General features: G+C 33.6%; 2 protein-coding genes and 1 long non-coding RNA gene across 5 annotated transcripts in view; 2 read left to right on the top strand and 1 right to left on the bottom strand.

The window, feature by feature from the left end:
- The window catches only part of LOC135123118 (uncharacterized), a 165026-nt gene that overhangs the window by 3413 nt on the left and 134600 nt on the right, over positions 1-27013 (top strand). The gene's annotated exons all lie outside the window — the stretch shown is intronic.
- LOC135123639 (uncharacterized) lies at positions 2564-5364 on the top strand. 2 transcript variants are annotated; one of them, XM_064048474.1, is made up of 4 exons: positions 2565-3017; positions 3079-3483; positions 3532-3690; positions 3744-5364. In XM_064048474.1, the coding sequence occupies exons 2-4, from the start codon at positions 3079-3081 to the stop codon at positions 4050-4052; spliced, it is 873 nt and encodes a 290-aa protein (XP_063904544.1). In that variant the 5' UTR covers positions 2565-3017; the 3' UTR covers positions 4053-5364. The 2 variants fall into 2 exon arrangements, with proteins under 2 accessions (XP_063904543.1, XP_063904544.1); XM_064048473.1 differs by having other exon boundaries at positions 2564-3483.
- On the bottom strand, positions 4062-5637 carry LOC135123638 (putative nuclease HARBI1). The gene is made up of 4 exons (XM_064048472.1): positions 5131-5637; positions 4789-5075; positions 4539-4736; positions 4062-4488 (listed from the first exon to the last, which is right to left on the bottom strand). The coding sequence occupies exons 1-4, from the start codon at positions 5331-5333 to the stop codon at positions 4094-4096; spliced, it is 1083 nt and encodes a 360-aa protein (XP_063904542.1). The 5' UTR covers positions 5334-5637; the 3' UTR covers positions 4062-4093.

Below are 27013 nucleotides of genomic sequence, written 5' to 3' on the forward strand. Positions count from 1 at the left end.
AGCAAATATTTATAGTTGCTATGGAAACTACCCAAACAGGCACGTAATATATATATATTACGTGCCTGTTCATTCATTACATGCCAGTGGGTGTAACTATGGTTTTACTATGAGGCTAGACAGTTCGTAATTCATGGATTACTATGTGGGAGTAGAAAAATAAAATAAAACACAATAAATTTACCCTAACACTTACTTGCTAAAGGTTTCCGATTTTCTTTTTTTATTTGAAGTTTTATGAAGTACATCCTTTGTACATTTTTAGTAATTATTTAATAAAATATAAGCGAAAATTTGGGCAACTATTTGAAATATAATTTTATTACTGTTGCCACATACGCAAATCTCTTCAAAATATCATGGAAAAAATTATGAATATCCAAGCTTTTTAACACCAAAGAAATTACTATTGGTTTTTGGTTATCTTTTTTTAAAAATCTGCTTTCAAGTTTATTATTAAAAATTATATATTGAAAAATTGCATAAGTATGTAAAAAAAACTGTTTCTTCATATTTCATGGCTGCAGTTAAACTTCCTCGCTGTAAATGCTCGAAGTATAGTAGTCCAGAAGCTAAAAGTTTCTATGGCCATCATAAAATTATCCCATTGTGTCGAAGTTAAGTTGTTTACAATAGAAAAGGTTTTGGGGTAGTAAATAACGTGTCCACTGCAGCTCGACCGGCTGTTGTCCTTTCGTTCAGGGGCGGTTCTCACTAAATATATAAATTCACCACGCCGTTAATCGGCTACTACCTACAGCCGCAGAGGGTTCGGAAATAACCAGTCGCTTTGAAAGCCGACCCTGTTAAATGTGAGCAAGAAATGTTTAGAACACGATTTATTGCCAACCGGTAAGCTTAGTGCGAACCACACAAAGAAGGTATTTATTTGAAGTCAACTACTTTTATGATCATATTATAAGCTTATAGCTTTTGGGCTAGTTTATATATTTTTACCTTGCAATGTTTGCATTGGATCTTTCATATTTAGGAAATTATTGCGAACACATAAATGTACAAAATCAAACATAAAAAATAGTTCCTTATTTTGATATATGGGATTTGGCATAGTTTCTGTGACTGATAACACTATGCAACAAATTAAAAAAAAATAAAATTCACAGAATGCACAGTATGTAGTTAAAATTTCTTACCTCAAACTCAATTGAGGATCATGCTTGAAAGAATCGTATCACATCAGGTTTCAAAGTGAAAAGTGTTTATTGAATTTTTTGAAATCATACAAAATTAATGAAACAAAACTTCATTTTTCATTGAAAAAGGTCTTTTTTTTCGAACGATTGGCATTCTTATTGTAGCCAGATCTTGCAGTATCCCTCTGAAGACACCAACAGAAGTCTGCAAGCATGGGTGGATACATAAAAGCGATATTTTTACGATTAAATGCAATCAAGTGTCCCAAAAAGTAAGAAAAACAAAACACCCGTTAGCTATGTTTTGTGATGTGATATGAGTATAAAACATTTTTTTCTTTAGTATATGGAGTATAGGTACCCAACATATCACATCAGATATCACAATGAAAAATGTTTATTGAATTTTTTGAAATCATACAAAATTAATAAAACAATACTTCATTTTTCATTGAAAAAGGTCTTTTTTTTTCGAACGATTGGCATTCCTATTATAGCCAGATCTCGCAGTATCCCTCTGAAGACACCAACAGAAGTCTGCAAGAATGGGTGGATACATAAAAGCGATATTTTTACGATTAAATGCAATCAAGTGTCTCAAAAAGTAAGAAAAACAAAACACACGTTATCTATGTTTTGTGATGTGATATGAGTATAAAACATTTTTTTCTTTAGTATATGGAGTATACCCAACCTCAAACACTATCTGAACTTTCTGTGAATTTTTTAGTGTTGCATAGTGTAATTGATTGAACATATTTTGATTCAATCTGTTATTATGTGTGATCACAGCTATAACCTTAAAATTTAAATTCTGCAAAAAAATTATCAAATTAAAAGTGATTTCTTTTAACCCTTTCTACACATAAGTAGACTCCACAGCGTGAACATATAGAATAAGGCCTCGATTCAACGACTAACGATGAACATTGTTGACATCTTCTTCTTTTCTGCCATTTCCTGTGTATGTTCTTTGATTTTACAATCTTCCCTTTCTTCTTAGTGTTTATTTCGCAACAGGATGCTTCATTGTCTGACTGCCCAGACATATGATCATCAATTCCGTTCTCATTTAGATCAAGAACATAAATTTATAAACGATTGAAATCGTCTTCAGATTCATCCTCACTATTTTCGACTCTGGGTTTCACTAAAGTCACAACTGTGGGAAAAGTCGCTGGTAACATCTTCAAAGATCAGAAACAATCAAGTATACGTATCACTTTTTTATATCAGAAACATACTTCCTGAATAATTTGATCCATAATTTTGATTTGGGAAGTAGGTAAAAGAGATTAAAACAGATCAACATCGACTGTTTGAAACTAAAATATATCCTACTCCTAACATACATTTTGACTACTTTATATAGTATATTATGACAATTTGGTACATTAACAAAATTGTTAAATTCTAGTACATATATTATTTTTAATTTGGTGTTCATGTTTTCGGTAAAGTACTTCCAACGTCCTTTATGCCCATTTGCACCAACGTTTAAGTCAGGTACTTAAAATTTAAGCTTTTCTTAAAACTAAGAATGCGTTGCACCAACGGTTAACTCTCTCTTAAAGCCTTCTAAGAAATCCTTAATTTAAGTGCCCGTTTACCTGTGGCTTAAATTTGTAAGCAGTGCTTAACGAGACACAACGATACAACGCATGTGCGGTAGCCATAGTAACGGAACAATACTTCGTTTCTATTGGATGATGGTTTTGGAAATCGAAAATTTGCAATTTTGCAATCATTTCAGCCATTTGCCATTTCAACCTTTCAACAGTAGCAGCGTTCGTGAGTGTTTTGTAATCAGCGGTGAAAAGTGTGGAATAAAGTTCTAACAAGACAAAAAATAATATAAAGAAGGTATGTACCACAATTACAACGTTTTGTTGTAAAGAATTATGTACATATGTTTTATTTTCAGATGAATAATACAAAGCGCCAGCGTGGAGCAAATTTTACGGCAGATGAAAAGACCTTTGTCTTAACATTAATCAGTGAACAGCGTCATATTATAGAAAATAAAAAAACGGACGCTGTTACAAATAAGGAGAAGCAGCGGTGCTGGGAAGAACTAACGAATAAATTTAATTCATGTAGTCCTAGCGGTGCCATGAGGAGTGTAACCTCATTACAAAAATTTTACACAAATAAAAAAAAAGAAGTGCGAAAAGAAGTGGCCGATAAAAAAGTGTTTATGCGAAAAACAGGAGGTGGTCCTTCATCTTCAAAATGTGAGGATCCATACCTGCAGCTAACGTTAGCCACCATGGATGAGAATTCAGTGTATGGACTGGAAACTCAATACGGCGGGGATAGTGAATTATTTGTAAGTTGAACAGCATCATAAAAATTGGTCTTATTTTTTTTTTTATAGCAAACTATAGGTGAAGAAGATAACGAAGACCATGAAAACGATAATGTGGTGCCCATTGCCACCTCTTCTCCACACATACCTGAAGCAATGGATGAGGTTCACAAAACAAAAAAACGAGTGTTTTCTGATACATATGACCAAGGGGAAGAAAATGCAAATGTAAGCTTTTTCTGTGTTGGTTATCATCTGTTATATATATTAATTAATTGCAGTTTAAAGCTGACTGGGGTGATTATAAAGTTGAACACCTGAAAAAAAAGAAATCAAAGGAGTTACAAACAGTCATTAATAGGAGGAGGCCAACAATAACAGCACTACATTCCAGCCATTTGTCGAAAACTTACGACGAACTAGCTACAAAGAAAATGGAGTTAGTTGAGGCACAACTCGAAGGACAAAAACATGACGAAGAAAGAAAGCAAGTTGAATTTTTGCTTCGAAAGCAAATTTTAGAACTAGATATTGAAATAAAAAAGGAGCAGCTGAGAAAACTGAAACAGGATAATACGGAAAAACAATAAAATATAAAATAAAATATTAATAAAACATTTATTTGTTAAATTTATAAATTTCCAAAAAAATTTGTTATAAAATTTCTTCTAATTTCACTGCCCCTCCTTTGGTTGTCAATAACATTGACCTCTGGTATTTGACCATCTTCAATAAGTCGCTGCAGTTCATGCTGGTTAATGTCAGCTGGGAGAGGAGGTTCATCTTCACCCATTTGTCGAGCTATATTATGCAGGACTGCACACGCAATTATAATACTCAAAACAGTTTCTTTTTTTAATCGACATCCATATGCTAGCACAGGAAATCTTCGTTTGCAGACACCAAAAGTTCTTTCGATGACATTTCTTGTACGAATATGAGCTTCATTATACAACTGCTCTTCTTGAGTGTGTGGATTTAATAATGGTGTAAAAAAATAGTGTCTTACACCATAGCCACCATCACCTGAAAACAAATGCAATGTATTTTTACACATATTAAAAACTGAAACTTACCCAATATTATACAATTTGGATAATCTCCATTCTCAAAATTTGCTCGTAAAATCGAGTTATTGAAAATGGTCATATCATGAGTAGAACCAGGCCACCGAGCAACTACGTTTGTAAACTCCATATTCGCATTACACATGGCTTGAACGTTAATTGAAAAATAATCTTTCCGATTGCGAAAAACTTCAGCATTTTCTCCACCTTAAAAACGTTCCAATGAAAAGAATGTGTTTTTGGTTTTTTAAATCTTTACCTGGTGATTCAATTTTGATATGAGTGCAATCAATGGCCCCAATCACTCTTGGGAATCTCGCGATGTCAAAAAAACCATTTTGAATAAGCCTTTGCTCCATGAGAGTTTGGGGCATCTTAATAAAATGGTGGTAAAGCCTTGCTATAGCGTCCGATACACGTCTAATTATTCTCGACACAGTTGAGATGTGCATTCCCATATAGTCCGCTACTGTACTCAAATGGCCCCCGCTTGCAAAGAATCGTAATGTAGTAAGCAGCTGATTTATAGGTGACACCGCCTGATTTCTGTAATGATCAAATCATAATATATTTACACATTAAATTTTTTAACCACTTTTACCTGTCTGTAGGAAATTCCAAACGTTCTTCAATTAACGTTAATAAATGTAAAACTGTTGGTTTTGTTAGTCGAAATCTTTGGAAAAATTGAAGCTCTGGTAAACCATAGAAATGATCAGCTCTAGTGTACATCTGCCGTGGAATTCCCATCTCAACAATTTCAATGACTTCTAAGTCATCCTCGTACGCGTCGAACACATCCATTTTTTAAACACACATTCAACACCACATAAAATTAATTCAACAATATCACAACTACATACGCGCGGTGTCATTGACTGTCGTACACACAACAAACTAACCTAAAATTTTTGATGTTCCAATAACAACAAACGTCAGTGTTGCCAATAGAAATGAAACTTTTACACAATTCCCCAACTAAGTATTACTTGGTTAAGTAGAGTCTAAGCAGTGACGGTGCAACAACTGTACAATTTAAGAAGTAGTTACTTTTAAGAATTGCTTAGCTAAGCAATGCTTACTGCTAACGTTGGTGCAAATGGGCATTATACATTTAAATAAAGTTGGATGTGCATATTACAAAACATTCTCTTTGTATTCCTTTAATTTTAGTAATTTATTTATATTTGTTTCGGAATGATCAGAGGTAATAAGGTTCGCAAAACATTTATCACATGTAGTCATTTTTTTTTTAATTTTATAAAATGACATGATGATAATAAATATTAAATACTACTCTGTAAATTCATGTCCATTTCTAATGCAACAATTTCCTCATGTAGTTCAAAAGAAGAACATAATACTGAACCATCGAGTCACCAACATCTTGTTCATAATTTCCTCTTTTTACACTAGTTTCAAATTGCGATAAACAGAGTAATTGTTGGAAATTCCATATCCAATCATCTTTAGCAGGTATAGTGAACCAAGACTTATAAGGTTATATGGCCATCATAAAATCATCCCATTGTGTCGAAGTTAAGTTGTTTACAATAGAAAAGGTTTTAGGGTCGTAAATAACGTGTCCACTGCAGCTCGACCGGCTCTTGTGGTTTCGTTCAGGGGCGGCTTTCACTAAATATGAAAATCCAACACTCCACTATTTCTTTACTACCTGCAGCCGCTGAGGGTTCCGAAATAACCACTCGCTTTGAAAGCCGGCCCTGTTAAATATGAGCAAGAAATGTTTAGAAGATGATTTATTGCCAACCGGTAAGCTTAGTGTGAACCACACAATGGGGGTATTTATTTGCGGTCAACTACTTTTATGATGGCCATATAACCTTATAGGTCTTGGTTCACTATACCTGGGGTTGTGAGAGGTGGGGGTGTGTCCCACCCACCCCATTTAGTCGGTACCGGTACACACAATTATGTAACCAGAGTTCTGGAATAAACCCCAAGTACAACGGTCGCACTATTCATTTTGGTCCTTCGAAGCAATTCTAATAATCATAAACAGTAATCCTAACGAAACTCTGAACATGTGTGCGTCAGGTACGGCTTGACGGCTTCTAATAGTCGAGAAACTGTTTTCTAAAGCATCTTGTGTCAACCGAGAGAGCATTATGTAATTGAATTTCTCTTCTTCTAAATAATGTTTTTGGAAATCTAAAGGCTGTCTCGGTTGACAACAGAATGCCAGTTTGGAATGGATTCCAGGTCCCATTGACTGTAGTTTTGCAAATAATGTCTTGAACCGACTTTAAAAAACTTATACTTTCGTCATACTCGTCTTTATTTCGGTAAGACAGTGCTAATTTGTGGTAACGACTGGTCATTAACTTAAACCATTTAAAAAAAACTCTAATCAACCAAGTTGTGGTTTTATGCTTTTCATCCGTATTTTTTTCTCCAATATAATACAAAATACCTGCTGCTACATCACTGTGTAGTAATGCAATGCTGAGAGAAACACTCATTTTGTCAAAATGAGATGGCGAAATTACATTCTGTTTTAATCTTGGACACACTTTAAGTACATCTGTGCTATCTATTTCAAAAGCCCTTTTCATTGGTGCTATTGAAATTTCGTTACAGGGTAACTTATAATGTTGTACAACTGAATTATCCACAACAAATTTATGCCTATTTGTAAAAGCAGTAGCAATATTTTTAAAAACGTGTACTGGATCTGGCATGAAAACTAATTTTTTGTCCCCATGCCACGGATGCTTTACGAAATTTTAAATTTTAAAATGTTTTCCAGCTACGATGTTTAACATTTTCCATAAACTTCTATTTTGCCATCCCATGTCTGATATCATAGCTGCTGCATGCGCCCTTTCAATTATATCTGTTTTACGGTTGTATAAGTCCACAGGATTCACTGAATTTGCTGTGAAATCATGTGCCACTATTTGTTTCCAAATAGTTGATAAACCAATGCATGGATTGCATTTTCATCTGTAACTTCATTTCCATTTGATAATCTAAGTGTACTTTTACCAACTATCTGGGACAGGGAATTATCATATTGGAGGCCAGGTTTAATTTCCATCTCATCGAAGATAAGGGTAGCATGTCGTTCCTCTGATTCAAAGGTCTCCATCTAAATATTTAACAACATTAATGATAATGCTGTTTTTAAATAATATATATTAAATGCACGTCCACCAATACTAACTTTAATTTGGGGCAGATTAAAAACGTCTTCTAAAATAGCTCGACGAAATTTTAGATTCCTAATCCTATGTTGCAATGTCCGAGGGCTTGAGTGCGGAAGTTTTTCTCTACGAATTTCTTCATAGCTCTTTACTCCACATGCCATATACAACTACAGTGCCTTAGTAATCGTCTCAGACCATGTGAACCTCTACATTGATTGGTTTCCAAAAAGTGTAGTTGATCTGCAAATTTTTTTTACAAATTTGTCTTACTCTTCTGTTGCAGTTTTTTTCATAAAGTTTACACTCTTCAATGCTGCTTTATGTTTTTGTTTGAGTTCTCCAACAGTGTTCAAGTTATCTACTGAATGTAGTCCAATGTCTTCATCTGCTCTGGAAATCAGAAAGTCGTCATCTTCTACTTGTTGGTTTGTCTTATCTAGTTCTTAATAATAATGAAAAAACTTTCAGAGTTTAAATAATATATTCGTCGTCACTGCTATACGTGTTTCGGTACACAGTACCGTTTTCTGGCAGAAGAGAAACTGATTTATTTTATTAATACATATTAACTAAAAAAATACTTACAAGTTGCTTCATAATTACCATCAAATTCGCTGTTATGCCCCGTTAATCTAACCCCAAGAATTTAATTCACAACCACATCGACATCGGTAACTTCAATAAGTTGTTGTGGTCCTCCCTCAGTACTACCGACGTAACATGTCTAGTTCTTTTTTTGATGTTGTCATATTTTTTTTCGAAACTTTGTCGTGTCGGTATATTTGGCGCGATAAAGAATTAAATTCTATGGCAATTTTTTTCCAGCACTGATTTTTTTTCTGGTTTGCATCAGTTCCGGACAACTTGCATTCAAGAATATTTTTATATTTGCTCACTAATGAGTCATTAGTAATGACAGCAGCAGTATACCTATAAATCTATCTTACAAGTCGATAAGGTTTTGAAGCTGATGCTTTTTATTCCGCAGATCTAAAAGAAGAGCTTCTTTTTGGAGTTGGTGCCGCTTTTCTTCTTTTTCCTTTTTGTGTCGCTAATTCTCGGGATTCTTTTCGGGTTTTTTGCAGCTGTGCCTGCAAAATTGATTTTTGACCTCCCTAAGTTATTTTTTATGAGCAAACTTTTCGGTTTCTTCTACAATCTGCATTTGTGAAAGAGTGAATTGAACGTTTGCCAACTCTTTTTTCACTTGCGAGAAATCTTCATACGATTTCGCCAGATTGACTGACGCACTAAGGGCAGGGCGTCTTCGATCCGCCCGGGATTTTCTGAAGTTTTCGCTAGTTCTTTTCATCAGGGCTGGCGATTGGGCATTAAATTCTTTGGTAATTACGGCCTTCGAACAACCCAGTGGCGACGCTAGACTTTAAAATCAGGGTGGGCCAGGTTGGGCCCAACAGTTTGAAAGGTGGGCCATACTTTCTTGAAAAAAAAAAAAAGAAAAAAAAACAAACTTAAGCATAATACAAATGTAATATATTTAACAACTATAAACTATTTACAAAAAAAAGCACTTAATAATTAATAAAACACACTATACATGTTATTAATTTAAAACAATGCGTCTGTTTTGATGGGCACTAGAAAATAATTCAAGGGTTTTATCTAAATCAATCTCGGTTGAACGTTCCGTTTCTATGCTTAAAATGGCTATATTTGCCAAACGATCGTCAAGCATTTTCGATCTTAAGTAGGTCTTGATTCGTTTCAAGCATGAAAAAGATCGTTCACACGATGCCGTAGAAACAGGTATTATAACAGCTATTTTACAACATCCAAAAAGTATTTCAAAAGCTGGTTGAAATTTTTCTAATAACTTTACTAATTTTAAAGTGGTATCCACGCATTTATTTTCAGGCCTGGCACAAATTTTTTTTAAAATTTTACATTCCGCTTCAACATCTTCCAACGTAGAATTATGCACAATATTATAATGCAAAACAATTTTATAAATTTTTTGTGCATTTAAAAATTCGTCATTTTTGGGATCAAGACTAGATAAAGCTTCTAATAACTCATTGTTCTGCTGAAATCTACAATTAATTTCCATTAAAATTTTGTCCAATATTGGGTAAAACAACTGGGTTTTACATGAGTCTTTGGAATTGTTTATTGAAGATAATGAATTGCATTCAGTTAAAAACACATTGAATTTTTCCGGCAGTTTTCTAATTCTTTTCGGTTTCACAAAATCTTCACTTTCTTTGAGACCGGTATTGTTAGCTAATTCATCCACTTTAGACCAGATACTATTCCAAATATTATCATCATTTCTCATTTCCTGTAAATCTGAAAATGTAGCAGTTATCATTTGGCACGCAGATGAATAATTCAGTTGAGGAGACTGTAAATAATTAGAGAGAGATGATAATTTGCCCAAAATAATTCTAAATGATATTAGATATGTTAAAAATATATGGTCAATATTAAATAACAAATTTTTGGCTTCATATCTTCTATCAGTTTTGCTGTTTGAAATATTTGTTAATAAAACAACTATAGCTTCAAATGTGTTTTCAACTGCAAAGCAAGCTCGATACTGAACGGTCCATCTTGTATCCAAAAGCCTTTTAAGTTCAATAGGTTGTTTTTTTGGGATACATAATTTTCTGCAGATTAATAAATTCAGGGTGTACTGTTAAATGTGAAACAAAGACGTACAAGGATTCTAGTGTCTTAAAAAATGACGATGCCTCCATCAACCCTTTACAGGTATCAACTATTGCTAAATTTAACACGTGATTAAAACAATGTATGTATACAGCATGAGGCACATCACGTTTAAATCTAGCTTGCACTCCATTCAAATGTCCGCTCATAACACTAGCACCGTCATAAGCTTGAGCTATACAATTTTGTAAGTCTAAGCCACAAGTTTTTATTTTTTCTTGAATTAGACCATTCAGAGATTCTGCATTTAACTTTTCTGTTGATATAAAACCGAAAAATTTTTCATGTATAGCGTTCTGATGCAAATACCTGATAACAATTGATACTTGTTCTTTTTTTGCTATATCTTTTGTTTCGTCTACTAAAACAGCATAATACTTTGAAAAGTTTGTAATCTCCCCAATAAACGAGTTTATTACTTGTTTTGCCATCACCGAAATTAGTTCATTTTGTATTGAACTATGCAGATACTTCGCATTTTTAGGAGAGTTGTCGAGTTTATTTTTAAAAATTGTGTCATGTTTTGCAAATAAATGAACTATTTCTAAAAAATTACCCTTATTAACGCTTTCTTCTTTTTCATTATGTCCTCTCTGAGCTATTTCAAGTTTGCATGTGAGACGAAGAATTTCACATAAAGTTTTGATAAAATGTCTATTTTCACGCACCACCGTTCGTTGGCTATCACTTAACATTTTTAATACACTTTGATCACTGCTTTTCATCTTTTGATAATCACTCCATCTGAGAAATGAATTTGTATGTTCTTCAGATCTTTGATGACCTTTGAATCCGTGGTTTGTTTCCATGGCCCGCTTCCAGTTCCAGAAACCACTCAGAATAAATGTCTTTTCTTTACCACTTTGAGGAGAAAAATGTCTGCAGTAATGACAAAAGACACAATCCTTCGAAACGGAGTATTCCAGCCAAGGGAATACTTTGTACCATTCTTTATTAAAACTTCTTAATCTATTGCCAAAATTTCTACTTGGATACGCATTCATTATTATTTGAGTTGGCCCTTCGTCAACACATTGGGAGATATCAGACGGACTGCGTAATGGCATCGAGCAATCAACATTTTCTTCATTGGAGCACAAAGTTTCCTCTTCAAAATTTTTACTTTGTATTTCAGTTGTCTCAAATTCATTTTCAGAATCATCTGATTCCGATGCCGACGTTGTTTCAACAACCTGTGGAACCTGGCAACAGCCTGATGTTTGTGACGATTCACCACCGTTTTCTTTAAGAAAATAGGAAATATAATCAAATTTTAAATATTATCTTTTAAGTACTGCATTGCATTTCATTAATTTCATTTTTTAAATAAAAATATAATAATGTTACTGACCTTCAATCGGACTAGAACCTTCATCACTTAATTTTCTTTTTTTCTGCAACTGTGTAAAATAATCTGCAATCGAACGCTTCATTTTGCTAACTGATGCTCTTCAGACACTGTTCGTCTGCTTTTATTCATATATTACAAAGTTAAGTGTTTAACACATGGTTTAGCACAATTTCGAGAATCGCTCGTAATAAATTGCAAAACCCTTAAGTGACAACTTAACGGCAACCGGATGCGGACCTTTCGTTCGGAACGCTTATTGTGCTGTTTTTACTAATGCTTCCAAATTCACATTTGTGTAAGAAATTAAGATAATGATTTTTTTTAAGTATTTCACAAGTCTCAGGGTGGGCCAGAGGGTGGGCCAAGATGTTTGTCGGGTGGGCCATGGCCCACCCTGGCCCCCCCCGTAGCGTCGCCACTGGGTTGCTGGGAATATGTATAAAAGTATTCTTCATCGGAAGTTTCCCCAAAACTTTCATCAGAGGACCCTGTGTTAACCATAAATTCAAATTCTTCTAAAGCCTCATCCAACATTCTCTCTCTACTTATATAGTCATCTTCGGTCTTTGCCACATGACTACAAATAGCCGCCCAATTATCTGGCGTAATTTCTGCAAAACGTTTTCTTGCCAAAGTTTCAACATCTTTTAATTTAAAAGTAGTATTTTGCCCAGCAACCCAGTTTTTTACATTTGCCCATATCTTCTCAATGGGATTCAGTTCTGGGTGATATGGTGGTAGTCTTAACACTTGGTGACCGTGTTGTGCCATTAATAAATCTAATTTATAGACGCGATGTTTACTTTTATATTCTTTTATAACTTGGTAAAGTTCTGGCTTAGTAAGATTCGGATCTACTGGAATTTCTTTTTCCTCTAACCATAAAAGCATATTTGCTTTTCTTGTAGCCGACGTTGGTTCTTGTATGTCCCTAATATAGTGATAAGACGCGTTATCTACCACCAAAACTGAATTATCTTGAAGATTCGGGATTAGTTGGTTCTGTAGCCACGTTTGAAAATTTTCCCAGTTCATTTCATCATGGTAGTCTCCAGACTTGCTTCCTATATAATCATAATAAAAATATTAAATAATATACCAGTAGTATATGACAAGCAAGAAATTTACCAGACGTAAATATCAATTCCATTCGTTACAAAGCCAGATTCGTTTCCTGCATGAACAATAATGAGTCGTTTTCCTTTGGCAATTGGTTTGCGAATTAATTTATCACTACCATCTCTCCATTCATAGGGGGTTGTATGCGATGCATGAATATAAGTTTCGTCGGTGTATACAATGTTTCTGCCTTCAGCACGATACTGCATAAGTTTTTTTAAATACTCAATCCGTAGCAATCGCACGTCGTGTCTTTCCATCAAAATTTTTTTATTATCCTTAGTTTTTTTCCATCTTCAATATATATTTTTATTGTATAAAGTATTTATTAAGAAATAAATTACTTACTGAAACCCCATACGCATAAGTAATCTTTTAAGTGATGATTCACTACCATTGAATGGTAGGCCAGATTCTTTAATTTTTTGTAAAAAAGCTAAAAATTAGTAGTAATAATAATTTTTCAAAACATGTATTGCAAAAGGTTAGTTGAACATGCCTAACTGGTTAGTAAAAATCAAAACTACCCATTATTACTTTTCTTGTTGTAGGCAAATATTTCAAAGCACCAAAAGCATGCGCAATAAAAATATAAAAATAAAATAACATAACTGACCTTCTGTCTGGTTTTTTTTTTTTTTAACTAGATACTATGTTACCAGGCATTGTTGGTTGCCTTTTCTCGACCACGTGAAAGTTATAAAACATGTTTCGAATAGTTTGTTCGAAATTTTGGTCAATATTTGTAACTCGTGGTTGTGGCTTTGTTTTTTTAGGCGTTGTAAACGATGCTTTGTCTCCAGATTTAACGACTTTGTTTTCTTTAGAAATGCTGACAAATGTATTTTTAGATATTCCTGTGGCTACCATAACTCTCTCTCTAAAATTTGCTATCGGAATAGTAATTCCCTCCTCAGCTTCTCTTTTCATAAAATCAATCACTCTAGCTATTACTTCTCTAGTCTGTGATCGCAAGAGCCTGCCTTTGCCGGTTTTCGAAGCAAACATTTCTACTACTGTAAATGAAATAAAAAAAAAAATTGGTCTAAAGAGTTTAGCCAGTACTTCCCTCGCTGTTGGAAACGTGACGACTGCATGCCTATTGTGTTTTTTTTCGCAGTAGATTTCATATATTTTTTTTTGAGTTACCCGGTATATGCAAATTCAAAAAATATGAATGGAATGATAAATTACAAGTACAGACTCATCATATTTTGTATATTCTAGATAGGATTTATTCGGCAAACTTTTGAGCTGACGTCAACAAGTTTTTGGAGGGGATAACCAACTATATTCTGACTAAAGATTTATGATGCTCTTTATAACCTTAAAATATCTGCAAGATTTCAAAGCATTCGGTTTTGTAGTTCTTGATTAACTCAATAAAATATATTCACGCATTCATTAATTTTTTGGAGTCACCCTGTATATAGAAATCCAAAAAATATGAATGGAGTGATAGATCACAAGTACGGACTCATCATATTTTGTACATTTTAGATATGATTTATTCCACAAACTTTTGAGCTGACGTCATCAAGTTTTTGGAGGGGATAAGCAAATATTTTTTGAGTAAAGATTTATGATGCTCTTTATAGCCTTAAAACATCTGCAAGATTTCAGAGCATTCGGTTTTGTAGTTCCTGATTAAATCAATAAAATATATTTACGCATTCATTAATTTTTTTGAGTCACCCTGTATATGCAAATCCAAAAAATATGAATGGATTGATAGATCACAAGTACAGACTCATCATATTTTGTACATTTTAGATATGATTTATTCCACGAACTTTTAAGCTGACGTCATCAAGTTTTTGGAGGGGATAAGTAAATATTTTTTGACTAAAGATTTATGATGCTCTTTATAGCCTTAAAACATCTGCAACATTTCAAAGCATTCTGGTTAGCAGATTAAAAATTAAATTTCAAAATATTGTTTTATAATTTTGATTTTTTTTCCAAAAATCTGGACGTTTCGGGTGAAAAGTCGATTCAGAGTTGTAAACTACATGTGTAGGACTATGTTATTTTATACAATTGAAAACCCATTTACTATGTACAATTTTGAAGTGACGTCATCGCATTAGTGGTGGGGATGATTAGACAAATTTTGGTTAGCGTTTTACCATCTACATGATATTCTTAATATAAGTACAAAATTTCACAACAATCGGTCGAGTACTTTCGGAGATTATCTGTCTAATAAAAATCCGGGACAACAGACGGACAGACGGACAGACGGACGGACAGACGGACAGACGGACAGACGGACGGACAGACGGACAGACGGACAGACGGACAGACGGACAGACGGACAGACAGACGGAAATGGGAGACCTATTTCTTCGTCTTCTAGGGGTCATGAAAGATCGAGAAAACGTAAAAGTAGAGAGTCGACCGACGGACTCGATTACAATACTTCCTTTGCTTACGCTCGGGAAGTAAAAATAGTATATTATTAGCCAAGGTTGCAGAGCCAAGCATTCTAGACCGAGCGCAAATTAGAACCCGAGACGCGCAGCGTCGAGGGCTCTAAGTGCGAGGTCTAGAAGTGGCTTTGCAACCGTGGTTAATATACTATTTTTTTCACTAGTACAAACCATAAGACAATAAACTGAAAAATAAACGTTCAATTTTTTGACGCAACGTGATTTTGTTTTGATTTCTAATCAAACTTGATCTAAATCTTCAACACAAAGAAAACCGTTTATACTTGTCGCTGAGTTAATCATTTTATCTTCTACCGTCTACCAACTACCATGCGTATACTCAAGTAATGTTTGTAGCACACATTTGTTCATTTTTTAAGAAATAATCACATCAAACATTGCGTACATAACCTCAATTTTCCTTTTTGAACCCGTGGTAGCAAAAGTTGAATTTGCTACCACTAAATGAGTCGACATTTGCATGCGTCCAGGCTGCTAGTGAAAAAACGATATTTTCTTTAAATAAACATAAATTAAAAGTGCTGCTTGTAGGTGTGCAGAGAAAAATGTTGTGCCTCGGTGGGAATCGAACCCCACGCCTCACGCTTTCCGGGCAAGCATCCTAACCACTAGACCCCGTGGCCACTTATCTTTCTCTGCTTACCGACGTCTTATTGTGCCGCCACACTGATGTTATTTATTTTATTTATGAGTAGGTACTTACTAAGAACAATAAAACTCAGAGCAAAATTGTCTTGAAAAAGACAGATTTTTTAAAACAAACAAGCAAAAAGAACGAGGAAACGCAAGGAAATAGCAAAAAGACACGAGACGCTGACACCACACACGAAGACAGTACAAAAGTAAAATAAATTAACGGCGCTACTGCCTTATGTTTCCATCCCTCGAGAGCTACGAATAGACTCGACCAACGTAACTTGCTTTACTGCGCAACCCACGTGATGGGCCTTTTCGTTTTAATTGTCACTCTACTGTATGTTTTTTCAGTTAGTTGTACAAGTACGTAAAGCTTGGTAAAGTCAGTTTAGAGAAGACGTTCTCGGTCAGTTTATTTATATTAAGGTTTTTCATTTACATATTGTAATAAGTTATTTATAAGCTAGTAACAATAAAAAAGTATTAATTAATTATAGTTTCCAAATGATTCATTATTAATTAACAATAAAAAAGGATTAATATCCAAACGGTATTGTGTCTAAAGTTTTCTAGAATAACTCTCTTGTCATAAACAAAACCAAATTCCTTTGTTTCTATTTTATTTAAAAGTTCTTTAGTTTTAGTATCTCTGGTAATTCGATTATATTGTGTACTGATTTTTTTGTCTTTGTTCTTTTTTGACTCTGGACCAGCTCTGCTGGACTTTTTTAAAATATCGTTTATACTATCGGAATTAATCTTTTCAGAGGTTTCATAGTTTAATGTAAATCCTTTAATTTTGCAAACAACTTTACCTGTGTTAGTTTTATAACAATAACTTTTTGGACCTGTTGATACCCAATCAGCAATCCATACGTTCTTACCTAATTCATCGGTCCAATCTCCCAATAGACAACCTGTTTTAACAGTGTTTTTACCATTATCTATATATACAATGCTATCTGTATCATAATATATTACACTTTCTCCTAATATGTCTAACATTTCGTACAATCTTAGTCTAGCATTTGCGGTTGTAAATGCCGCTATGAATATATTGGTATTGAAATCATTTTCTACATAGCAACCTTTATACTTGTAATCAATTTGTAACATATTTTCGTTTAATTCATTGATATGTATATTATCAAGTCTGTCGTCTAATAAGATCTCATAAAATCTCTTAATATCTGTAACATACTCTGTTGCCCCCATATTTTGTCTTTGACCAAATTTACCCCATAAGGAATTTAAACAGATTTTTGCAACAGCTCTCTTTCCAGGATTATTTTCTATTTTACCCAATTCAATACCTAGATTTTCTTTTACGGCTTTTCTATATTCTTCTTCTGATTCAAAATCATTTCTCCATTCACTTGTCTCTAACTTTATTTTCATAAATGCTTTTACATATCCTTTAAACAAATAACTCGATTTTTGTTCAAAATGCCAAACTTCATTAATAGTTATTATTTTGTATCCTTTTTCAATTGCTTTTTTTACTTCGTTTGTACACCAGGTTCCTCTGACAATTCTTTGAGATTCCGTATGAGTACATTTATCTTTTTGATTATTTAATTTTGCACACAATTGACATAATGGAAATGTTAGTTTTTCATCGCCAGATTTCCTTTTATTACTTCCCGAGCGTAAGCAAAGGAAGTATTGTAATCGAGTCCGTCGGCCGACTCTCTACTTTTACGTTTTCTCGATCTTTCATGACCCCTAGAAGACGAAGAAATAGGTCTCCCACTTCCGTCTGTCTGTCCGTCTGTCCGTCCGTCTGTCCGTCCGTCTGTCCGTCCGTCTGTCCGTCCGTCTGTCCGTCTGTCCGTCTGCCCCCGGATTTTTATTAGACAGATAATCTCCGAAAGTACTCGACCGATTGTTGTGAAATTTTGTACTTATATTAAGAATATCATGTAGATGGTAAAACGCTAACCAAAATTTGTCTAATCATCCCCACCACTAATGCGATGACGTCACTTCAAAATTGTACATAGTAAATGGGTTTTCAATTGTATAAAATAACATAGTCCTACACATGTAGTTTACAACTCTGAATCGACTTTTCACCCGAAACGTCCAGATTTTTGGAAAAAAAATCAAAATTATAAAACAACATTTTGAAATTTAATTTTTAATCTGCTAACCAGAATGCTTTGAAATGTTGCAGATGTTTTAAGGCTATAAAGAGCATCATAAATCTTTAGTCAAAAAATATTTGCTTATCCCCTCCAAAAACTTGATGACGTCAGCTCAAAAGTTTGTGGAATAAATCATATCTAAAATGTACAAAATATGATGAGTCTGTACTTGTGATCTATCACTCCATTCATATTTTTTGGATTTGCATATACAGGGTGACTCAAAAAAATTAATGAATGCGTAAATATATTTTATTGATTTAATCAGGAACTTCAAAACCGAATGCTCTGAAATCTTGCAGATGTTTTAAGGTCATAAAGAGCATAATAAATGTTTAGTCAAAATATATTTGCTTATCCCCTCCAAAAACTTGATGACGTCAGCTCGAAAGTTTGCCGAATAAATCATATCTAAAATGTACAAAATATGATGAGCCTGTACTTGTCATTTATCACTCCATTCATATTTTTTGGATTTGCATATACAGAGTGACTCAAAAAAATTAATGAATGCGTAAATATATTTTATTGATTTAATCAGGAACTACAAAACGGAATGCTCTGACATCTTGCAGATGTTTTAAGGTTATAAAGAGCATAATAAATGTTTAGTCAAAATATATTTGCTTATCCCCTCCAAAAACTTGATGACGTCAGCTCGAAAATTTGCCGAATAAATCATATCTAAAATGTACAAAATATGATCAGTCTGTACTTGTGATCTATCACTCCATTCATATTTTTTGGATTTGCATATACAGGGTGATTCAAGAAAATAAATGAAAGCGTAAATTTATTTTACTGATTTACTCAGGAACTACAAAACCGAATGCTTCGAAATCTTGAAGATATTTTAAAATTATCATAAGCATGGTAAATTTTTGATCAAAACGTATTTGGTCGTCCCCCCTAAAAAATTTATGACGTCACCACAAAATTTTGCTGAATAAATCCAATCTAAAATGTACAAAATATGGTGAGTCCCTTCTTGTGCTTTATCATTCCATTCAAATTTTTTCGATTTGCATATACAGGGTGACTCAAAAAAATTAATGAATGCGTAAATTTATTTTATTGATTTAATCAGGAACTACAAAACCGAATGCTTTGAAATCTTGCAGATGTTTTAAGGTTATAAAGAGCATAATAAATTTTTTGTCAAAATATATTTGGTTATCTTCTACAAAAAACTGATGACGTCAGCTCAAAAGTTTGCCGAATAGATCGTATCTAAAATGTACAAAATATGATGAGTCTGTACTTGTGATTTATCATTCCATTCATATTTTTGGATTTGCATATGCAGGGTGACTCAAAAAAATTAATGAAGGCGTGAATTTATTTTATCGATTTAATCAGGAATTACAAAACCGAATGCTTTGAAATCTTGGGAATATTTTAAAGTTATTATAAGCATGGTAAACTTTTGTTCAAAATGTATTTGTTCATCTCTCCTAAAAAAATTGATGACGTCACCCTTAAATTTTGCTGAATAAATCCTATCTAAAATGCAAAAAATATGATGAGTTTGTACTTGTGATTTATCATTCCATTGATATTTTTTAGATTTTCTTAAGAGGTTGTTCAAAAAAATTAATGAAGTCAATTTATTTTATTGATTAAATTAAAGGCAACACTTATTATTAGTATTACACCCCAACCAACCCAATTTGGTAGACACAAAATTTGTTAAAGGAAAAACTCGGTTGAAACATAAGGGTAGCACGCTTATTTACATCGACTTTAACATTACAGACCTGCATTTTTTTTATGCGCTCACTTGGTTCCGCGAATGTGAAATAGACATGTTTATAATCAACCATTTGTGAATTTCACCGTCAAGAATTAAAATAAAACCCAATGTTTTATATAATAAGCGGAAGTCGAAGCAATAAAACCGATGGTCGTTTTGTTTACAGTTTCTCTGTTTGACTCTCACGTATGCTGTTACGCCTGTCATCTTAAATTAAGAATGTTTATACATACACGATTTTCAGTTGCCTCTGATACGTATACGTGAGTAAATTGTTTCGTTATTTTATTGATTATTACAAATCAATATTCAAAACGACCCAATTCATTTTCCCGAAAATTTAAGAATATAATAATTTTATTCTTAGTATTACACTACATCTATCCCAACTGATATACGTGTCCTTGCAAAAATGTTGATGACGTCATCGCAATTTTTTTTAAATTCCCACTACAAAAATGTAATGAGAAAAAAAACACAATAGGCATGCAGTCGTCAAGTTTCCGACAGCGAGGGAAGTACTGTCTAAACTCTTTAGACCAATTTTTAGTTATAAGTTCAGTTAAAATGCATAGAACATTTTCGTTAAGAATGTAGATAATTAAAAATGGGTTCACCTGACTCACCGTGTTGTCAGGGGTGGCTAGTCATTACGGGTACTGGCGTACCAAGTAATGATTTTCGTTCCATGGCCCTATCCCTGGAAACACGATCAACTGACATTTTTATTTGTCACTTTGTCATGACTTTTTGACAATCGAATCAGGTGTTATGCATCCGTACGGGTTACCTATACAGTACAGTAACCAAGTGACGACGCATTATTTACGGGTCACCCATCTAAATGTGGGTTATATTGTTAAACATATCAGTAAGACTATTTTTATTATTATTAGCAATAACAGCGGCTCTCTGAATCTTACTACTGAATTACTGGATCACTGGCACACAAAAGCTTAGTATTTTAATGATGGTGGATGTCGACCAAGGAAATTGTAAAAGGCCTTTCAACTCATTGCAGTTGCTACAATTTTTTATTTTAAAAAAAGTGTTAAAAATAAATATTGTCGCAGAGCACAGATTTCGGAGGATGTGTTTTGTGGGAGGTAAAAGACGGAGTGAATTGAATTTAATAATGAATTGTATTGAAAAATAATGAACGTTACACATTGCTTCACATTACATTTCGAACTGAACTTTTTGTAATTGACAATTGACAGAATGAAAGTAAAATTCCCTAAACATACATAAACCCGCGAAAATACAAATTATTATTTACTTTCAACAAATATTATCACATTAATACTTTCTTGGTGGGGAAAATAAAAATTGGCTTTTATTGTCTAAAGTAACTATGTCGGAAGGGCTCAATGGAAGTGCTAAGCAAACGTTTTTCAAAAAAATATAATGACAATGAGAAAGTTCAGATTTCACTAGATACACTTTCCTTATCCCACTGTGGAAATAATTATGTATGTCATCACTAATTGTCCCATACACTTTAGTTGCAATCTCAGCAACATTATGGCATTCTGCCTCTGCCATTCGCGCCTGGAACGCTTTTCCCGTATTTTCTTCCTGTAGAAATGCTTTCCACATCTCGAGGGGGCTTTGTTCTTTTTTGTTTTTATTTTTAAAAACGTAGCGTTTTTGAAATAACTCAAGAGCTCCTCTTGCAGATAGTTTTTGCGTCGCGTACAAGTATTCTAGTTGAATGTTTTCCTAAAATATTTACCAAGAAATTAGCAAATTAGTTTTAAAACAGATAGGGTGTTAATAAAATGTATCAATTACTTTGTAGTGTACTATCTTACCAAAGACTGTTTCAAAAGTAATTTTTCCATTTCTAATTTGTGATTTTCCTCTTTTTGATTTTCATTCTTTAAAATTTGTTTTTCAATTTTTACCGAGAGTTTTTCTTTCTGTTTTTCATGTCTTTCTTTTTCTTTTTCATGTCTTTCATTTTCTTTTTCATGTCTTTCTTTTTCTTCTATATATCTTTTTTCATGTCTTTCTTTTTCTTCTATATATCTTTTTTCATGATACAATAAGGTTTAGCGGTATGATACTCATGCGACGCAATCTCGTCCGTTGCGCGCAGTGACGCGAAGTGGTGACCACTTCTCACAGAGTTGTAGGGGAATAATATAGCAAAACAGAAATTTCTCGGTAGTTTTAGAAAACTGTGGGTGATAAAGTGTTCTAATGACGAATTATGTACTTATTGATCAAATGTCAACACCATGTACATATGTACAACATCTTTTGGGGTTTCTCTAAACGTATTGTAATAAAAAAACAAGCAACTTTCAAAATTAATTAATGTAAAGATTTTTTCGTAGTAAAACATTCAACATACATTATTTATTTACTTATCATAAACAGTAAATACACAAAACTTTATAAAAATATATCTACTTAGAATGAGAATGACAAATTAACATTTGCATGATTGAAATAATATACAAAAGTAAACGGACATGCTAAAATAAAAAAAAATAGTTTACTCTGTTATTATAACATCAAATAATAAAAAATAAAATACGTGTTACAACCGATTGAATATTAGACAATTAGCGAAACCACGCAAAACGTAGAAAAAACTGTTATATCTATGGAAAAACTAAAAATTGACATGTTCTATACAACTTGTTTGTCTACAGAATGAATAAAAATATTATTAATATTAATATTATTATTATTAATATTATTATAGAAACATAGACAATGCAGTGTCCCTATTGGGGATTGTGTACGTTAACGTAACATACGTTGTACGGAACGTAATTTCGCTAATTGACTATGTAAAAAAATGTGAAACAAAAAAAATGTAGAGCCTAATTACAAATTTTAGTAAATTTTTTTCTTCTTTGTTTCATACCAGTTACATCTTTTAAAGAACGATTAAGGTGTTTAATTCGAAAATACATTCTTGATCGGAAAAATATTTTTTTTACATTCTCGCTACATTTGATCAATGTAGATTTTTGCAACAACTGTTTCACATAATTGTTGGTAATTTTGAGTGTATCTCCATTTACGAAATTAAAAATTTGTTCTAACTCACTAGTATGGGCTAAAAGTTCTTGCGAAGGTTTTATAAGTCCACCTTCGGATAATTGGTCGGTCCAAGTGAATGTTTCACTGGTATTTGTTGCATATTCTTGAAGATTTAACTTCCGACATATATAACCTGTGAGATGTTCTAACGCATCGTATTTGAGATCATCCATTTCTTCATTGACCACGTCTTGAACAATGGGTTCTGCCGGCCCGGCTAATGAAGAAAAACATCTTTCACTAAGAAGACGCTCCGCAATATTCTTTACTGGACCAGCTGGTGTATTGTCTTTTTCAGTGTTCCCATTCTCTGAAAGATACCCGTCATTTCGACCTAAAATATAATTGCGTAGCCTATATTTGAATTCTAATGGGTCGGGATGATCATGTAATCCTCCCTTAGCCCGTATTGCTGAAAAGAAGTTTTCGAGCACATCTTGGTTTAACCTGTATGTTAATATGTAGTCTATTTCAAATCGTGCTCGCAAATCTTCGTACAACTGTTTAATAGCCGAGTTTGTTAAAAGAATTCCTATAAAATATATATTTTAATTATACCCAATTAAGTAAACGCATTAATATAGTTACCATTCTGAAAGGGTAACATAGTTGATTTGCCCAATACTTTTAGTTGAGATATTTTTTCGGTCATCTTGTCCAAAATATTTTCTTGTATTTGCAGTTCTAACCCAAACGCCTTGACTCGTGCTCGACTGTCGCTTATTGGCACTCGTACGTTTAATACATCAAACCAGTCATTTACCTTTAAACCATACACAATAATAATCTTTAGACACTGTTGTAGAAATAAATTTCTATTTATCCTACCACTTCGATGAAATCTGCACATTATAGCCAATTGAGGTTTTTGTCTAGGCTTTGATCGAAACGTCCTTTGGTACCACATCTTTTAATAGCTGCAGAAACTGTCCGAGAAAAAAGTTTTGTTGCTAACTTCACTTTTTGTCGTTGCGGGCCCTGCACTGTTAAATTTGTCATATTTATTTTAAAACTAATCCTTAAATCAGTATCTGTCAATCTTAAAAGTTGAATAACGACATCTTTTGTTATTTGTTTTTCTTTTATTTCGAAACCATAATCCAAAAAGTGGTTTCTAATTAATTTTAACAAATGAGGTACGTCGAAAAAAACGAAAATTTTATGATTACTAATCGGACTGAGGAACCACGGTTTCTTAATATCAATTTCCAGAATTCGATGCAACTTTCTATTACCACCACCCATATCACTTACAATGGCACAAACATAAAAACCAGCTGCTTCTACATATTCAATAATGTTAAACAACAATTCTTTGTCCATGCTACGATCATAATCGAAGAAAATGGGTTGTATCCAGTTTCCCAATAAACCTCGCATCATTACCACTTGTACATAATTGCTAGGTTTCAAAGTTGTGTCATTAGCTTTGTCGTATGCATAAGCTTTTTTTACCTTCATTTCATCGAAGGACACAACACATATTTTATTCTTTGCAGAAAGGTCAGTTTTTTGAACAATGTTAATTACTTGTTTCAAGAGACCAGGGATTAGCTTAAGTTTTTTAGTCCATGATCGAAGAGTTGACACGGCAGGAAATGGGTATTCTTTTTTAAGAAGGAGTTCATAAGCTCTTGGGCCTGCCGAATATATAGCAATTCCTCGAGAAATGTCCTCTACGGACCAAATGGGTCTAACCTGAGGGTTTTGTAATTTTTTAATTTGCCTTGAAGTAAAAAGTTTTTCCAATAGTACAGTTTGGTTATTTTCTAACTGTTCAACTTTTTGTTTAAGGATTTGAAGTTCATCATTCACTTCTGTGTTTACCCTTCAACACATTAACAATAATAATTATTGATTCATTTTAATATAATAAAACAGTACTGATACTTCAATCTACTAAGAAAGAATCATGCAAAATACAAACAAATTATGCTGAAAAAAAAAACAAAATACAAATCCCATGTGGAAAAAAAACATGCAAAATAATATAAAATTCTTAGAAAAGCAGTTGATTTCCATTAAAAATATTTAGGTACCCAATCGATATTTTATTCGTGGATGCTATGTTTTGGTCAACGTTCTCAATTACAAAGTGGAAATTATTTTCGACCTTGCTAGGTGTCAAAACTTCAGTCTGATTATTGCTATAAAATAAAATGCCAAACGTCGAAAAAAATTATTATACGTAATAAAAATGAAAAAAAGTATTGTATTAATAATTTCCGATTTTTAACTCACCTGCTTTCAATTATAGCATTAACCAATTTCGACGACTGTCTTTTCGCCAGTCTTTTCGATCTTGCGTTCGATGCCGTAGAAATTTGTTTGCCTTTAGGCAGAAACAATGAAGGAACCGCAGCTGACTTCAATTCTCTTGCATTTTTGGGAAAATAATTTTGTAGTTCGTGTTTAAGGTTCCTTTCATAATCGTCGACGCCAAAATGCTTGGAACAAATTCGGGAGTACTTTGTATTTATTGTATCAGCGCGACAACAAGCAATAACCCACAGTTTTTGTATTTCGGCATTTTTGGGAAATCGATAAAAGTGGATACTTTTATCAAATGTTTTGCAACGATTATTGTTGTTGCATCCAAACATTGCACAACGCATTGTAGATGCAATTCTCTCAGAAAAAAGCGGTTAAACAGTAACAGAGCACCCAAATACACTCAATTCTCGTGTGTTGGTGATCGGAATGGTCACCACTCGCCGTCATACGTGGACTTGGACCTGCGCAACATCATTCCTTTAAGCTATTTATTCCATGTCTTTTTTCATGTCTTTCTTTTTCTTCTATATATCTTTTTTCATGTCAATCGACTCAAATTCTTGATCCAACAATAATGATTTTTGTCTTTATTTCCAAAGTATAGTAAGTCGATATTCATTTCATATATTTGCTTATTATTATGATACAAAGGATAAAATATTTGTTCTTCGTAACTAAACACGGTAACATTAATTTTATTATGTGATTCAAATTTAGGTATGTCCTGGATTTTGACAGGAAAATGTATTCCTTCAAAATTTAATTCATTTATACATATAACATAAATACAGATGGCCGCAACACAGCGCCCTTCTCGACACAGATTACCACAGTACGGTGTTTTATTTCCTCCCTCCTTTTCTTCTGTATGCAAGTCCTGCGGGACGATTCGTGGGGGGGGATCTGGCACGGCGGCTCCCCTCGTCTTCGATGCGCCCCCGGCTCGCTGGGACGAGTCGGGAGGGGAGGTGCTGAGGCCTGAGAGATTTTCACGACCTCCCAAAAGAGGTTTTCCGTCCTTCTTCAAAAAAAAAAATAAATAAATAAGCAGCACTCCACGTCGAAGAGAAAAAGTTGTCAAAAAAAAAAAACCGAAAACTTGGCTGAGGTTCTCTCTCTCTCTCTCTTACTCTCACCCCCGGTGTAACTTTTCCGGGCTTTCGCTCCCCAAACGTCACAACCCTTTTGATATTATTTTTTGCGTCCGCCGCCGACCGTTCGATTCTTTTTGAACACGATCCCGTCGGATGAGTTGCGGAAATTCCCGATTAGGCGACCAATCGCGTTATCCCTGCTCACAAACGCCACTCGTTCACCGCAGTCTCTCACCTGCGCCTCACTCTCTGTTATCTAGGCAACCCCTTATTTTCGAATCGTAACAGTACCTAAATCGTATTATTAATATTGTGCATTAATACAAATTAAAAGTATTTATAATTGTGTAACCACAAACACATTGAAAAAAAAAAATCTTCGCTGTAGTAAAGTTTAGGTTGGTAGTACAGAAAGTTGAGAACTGTCAATGATGGAATGAGAGTTTTTTTGATTAACTGTAAACGATTAATACACGACATGTGTTTTAATAACAAAAGCAACAACAAACTAAACAACCAAAAACACTACGTTCACATATATTCTTTCCTCCATAGTATTTACTATTTACCCGCCCGATAAAATGTAAGAAACGTCAGTTCCCTAACGTGACTTGTTGCAACCTAGAGTACGATAGATGATGAAAGTAACAATAGTCTGTGGTAATAAGAACGATGTATACCGATATAAAGTATAGACTTTTCTGTGTGACAGAGAAAATATGCCAAGACACATTTTACC

This window comes from Zophobas morio, unplaced genomic scaffold (genome assembly GCF_036711695.1).
Source record: "Zophobas morio isolate AGI-343-1 ecotype UQ-CSIRO unplaced genomic scaffold, CSIRO_AGI_Zmor_V1 ptg000006l, whole genome shotgun sequence".
Classification (NCBI taxonomy): domain Eukaryota; kingdom Metazoa; phylum Arthropoda; class Insecta; order Coleoptera; family Tenebrionidae; genus Zophobas; species Zophobas morio.

Coding starts and splice junctions, on each gene's coding strand:
- LOC135123639 (XM_064048473.1), top strand. CDS start 3,064: ATGTTTTATTTTCAGATGAATAATACAAAGCGCCAGCGTGGAGCAAAT. Junction 3,484..3,531: donor GCGGGGATAGTGAATTATTT/GTAAGTTGAACA, acceptor TTTTTTTTATAG/CAAACTATAGGTGAAGAAGA. Junction 3,691..3,743: donor AAGGGGAAGAAAATGCAAAT/GTAAGCTTTTTC, acceptor AATTAATTGCAG/TTTAAAGCTGACTGGGGTGA.
- LOC135123638 (XM_064048472.1), bottom strand. CDS start 5,333: ATGGATGTGTTCGACGCGTACGAGGATGACTTAGAAGTCATTGAAATT. Junction 5,076..5,130: donor TTGGAATTTCCTACAGACAG/GTAAAAGTGGTT, acceptor TGATCATTACAG/AAATCAGGCGGTGTCACCTA. Junction 4,737..4,788: donor TATCAAAATTGAATCACCAG/GTAAAGATTTAA, acceptor AACGTTTTTAAG/GTGGAGAAAATGCTGAAGTT.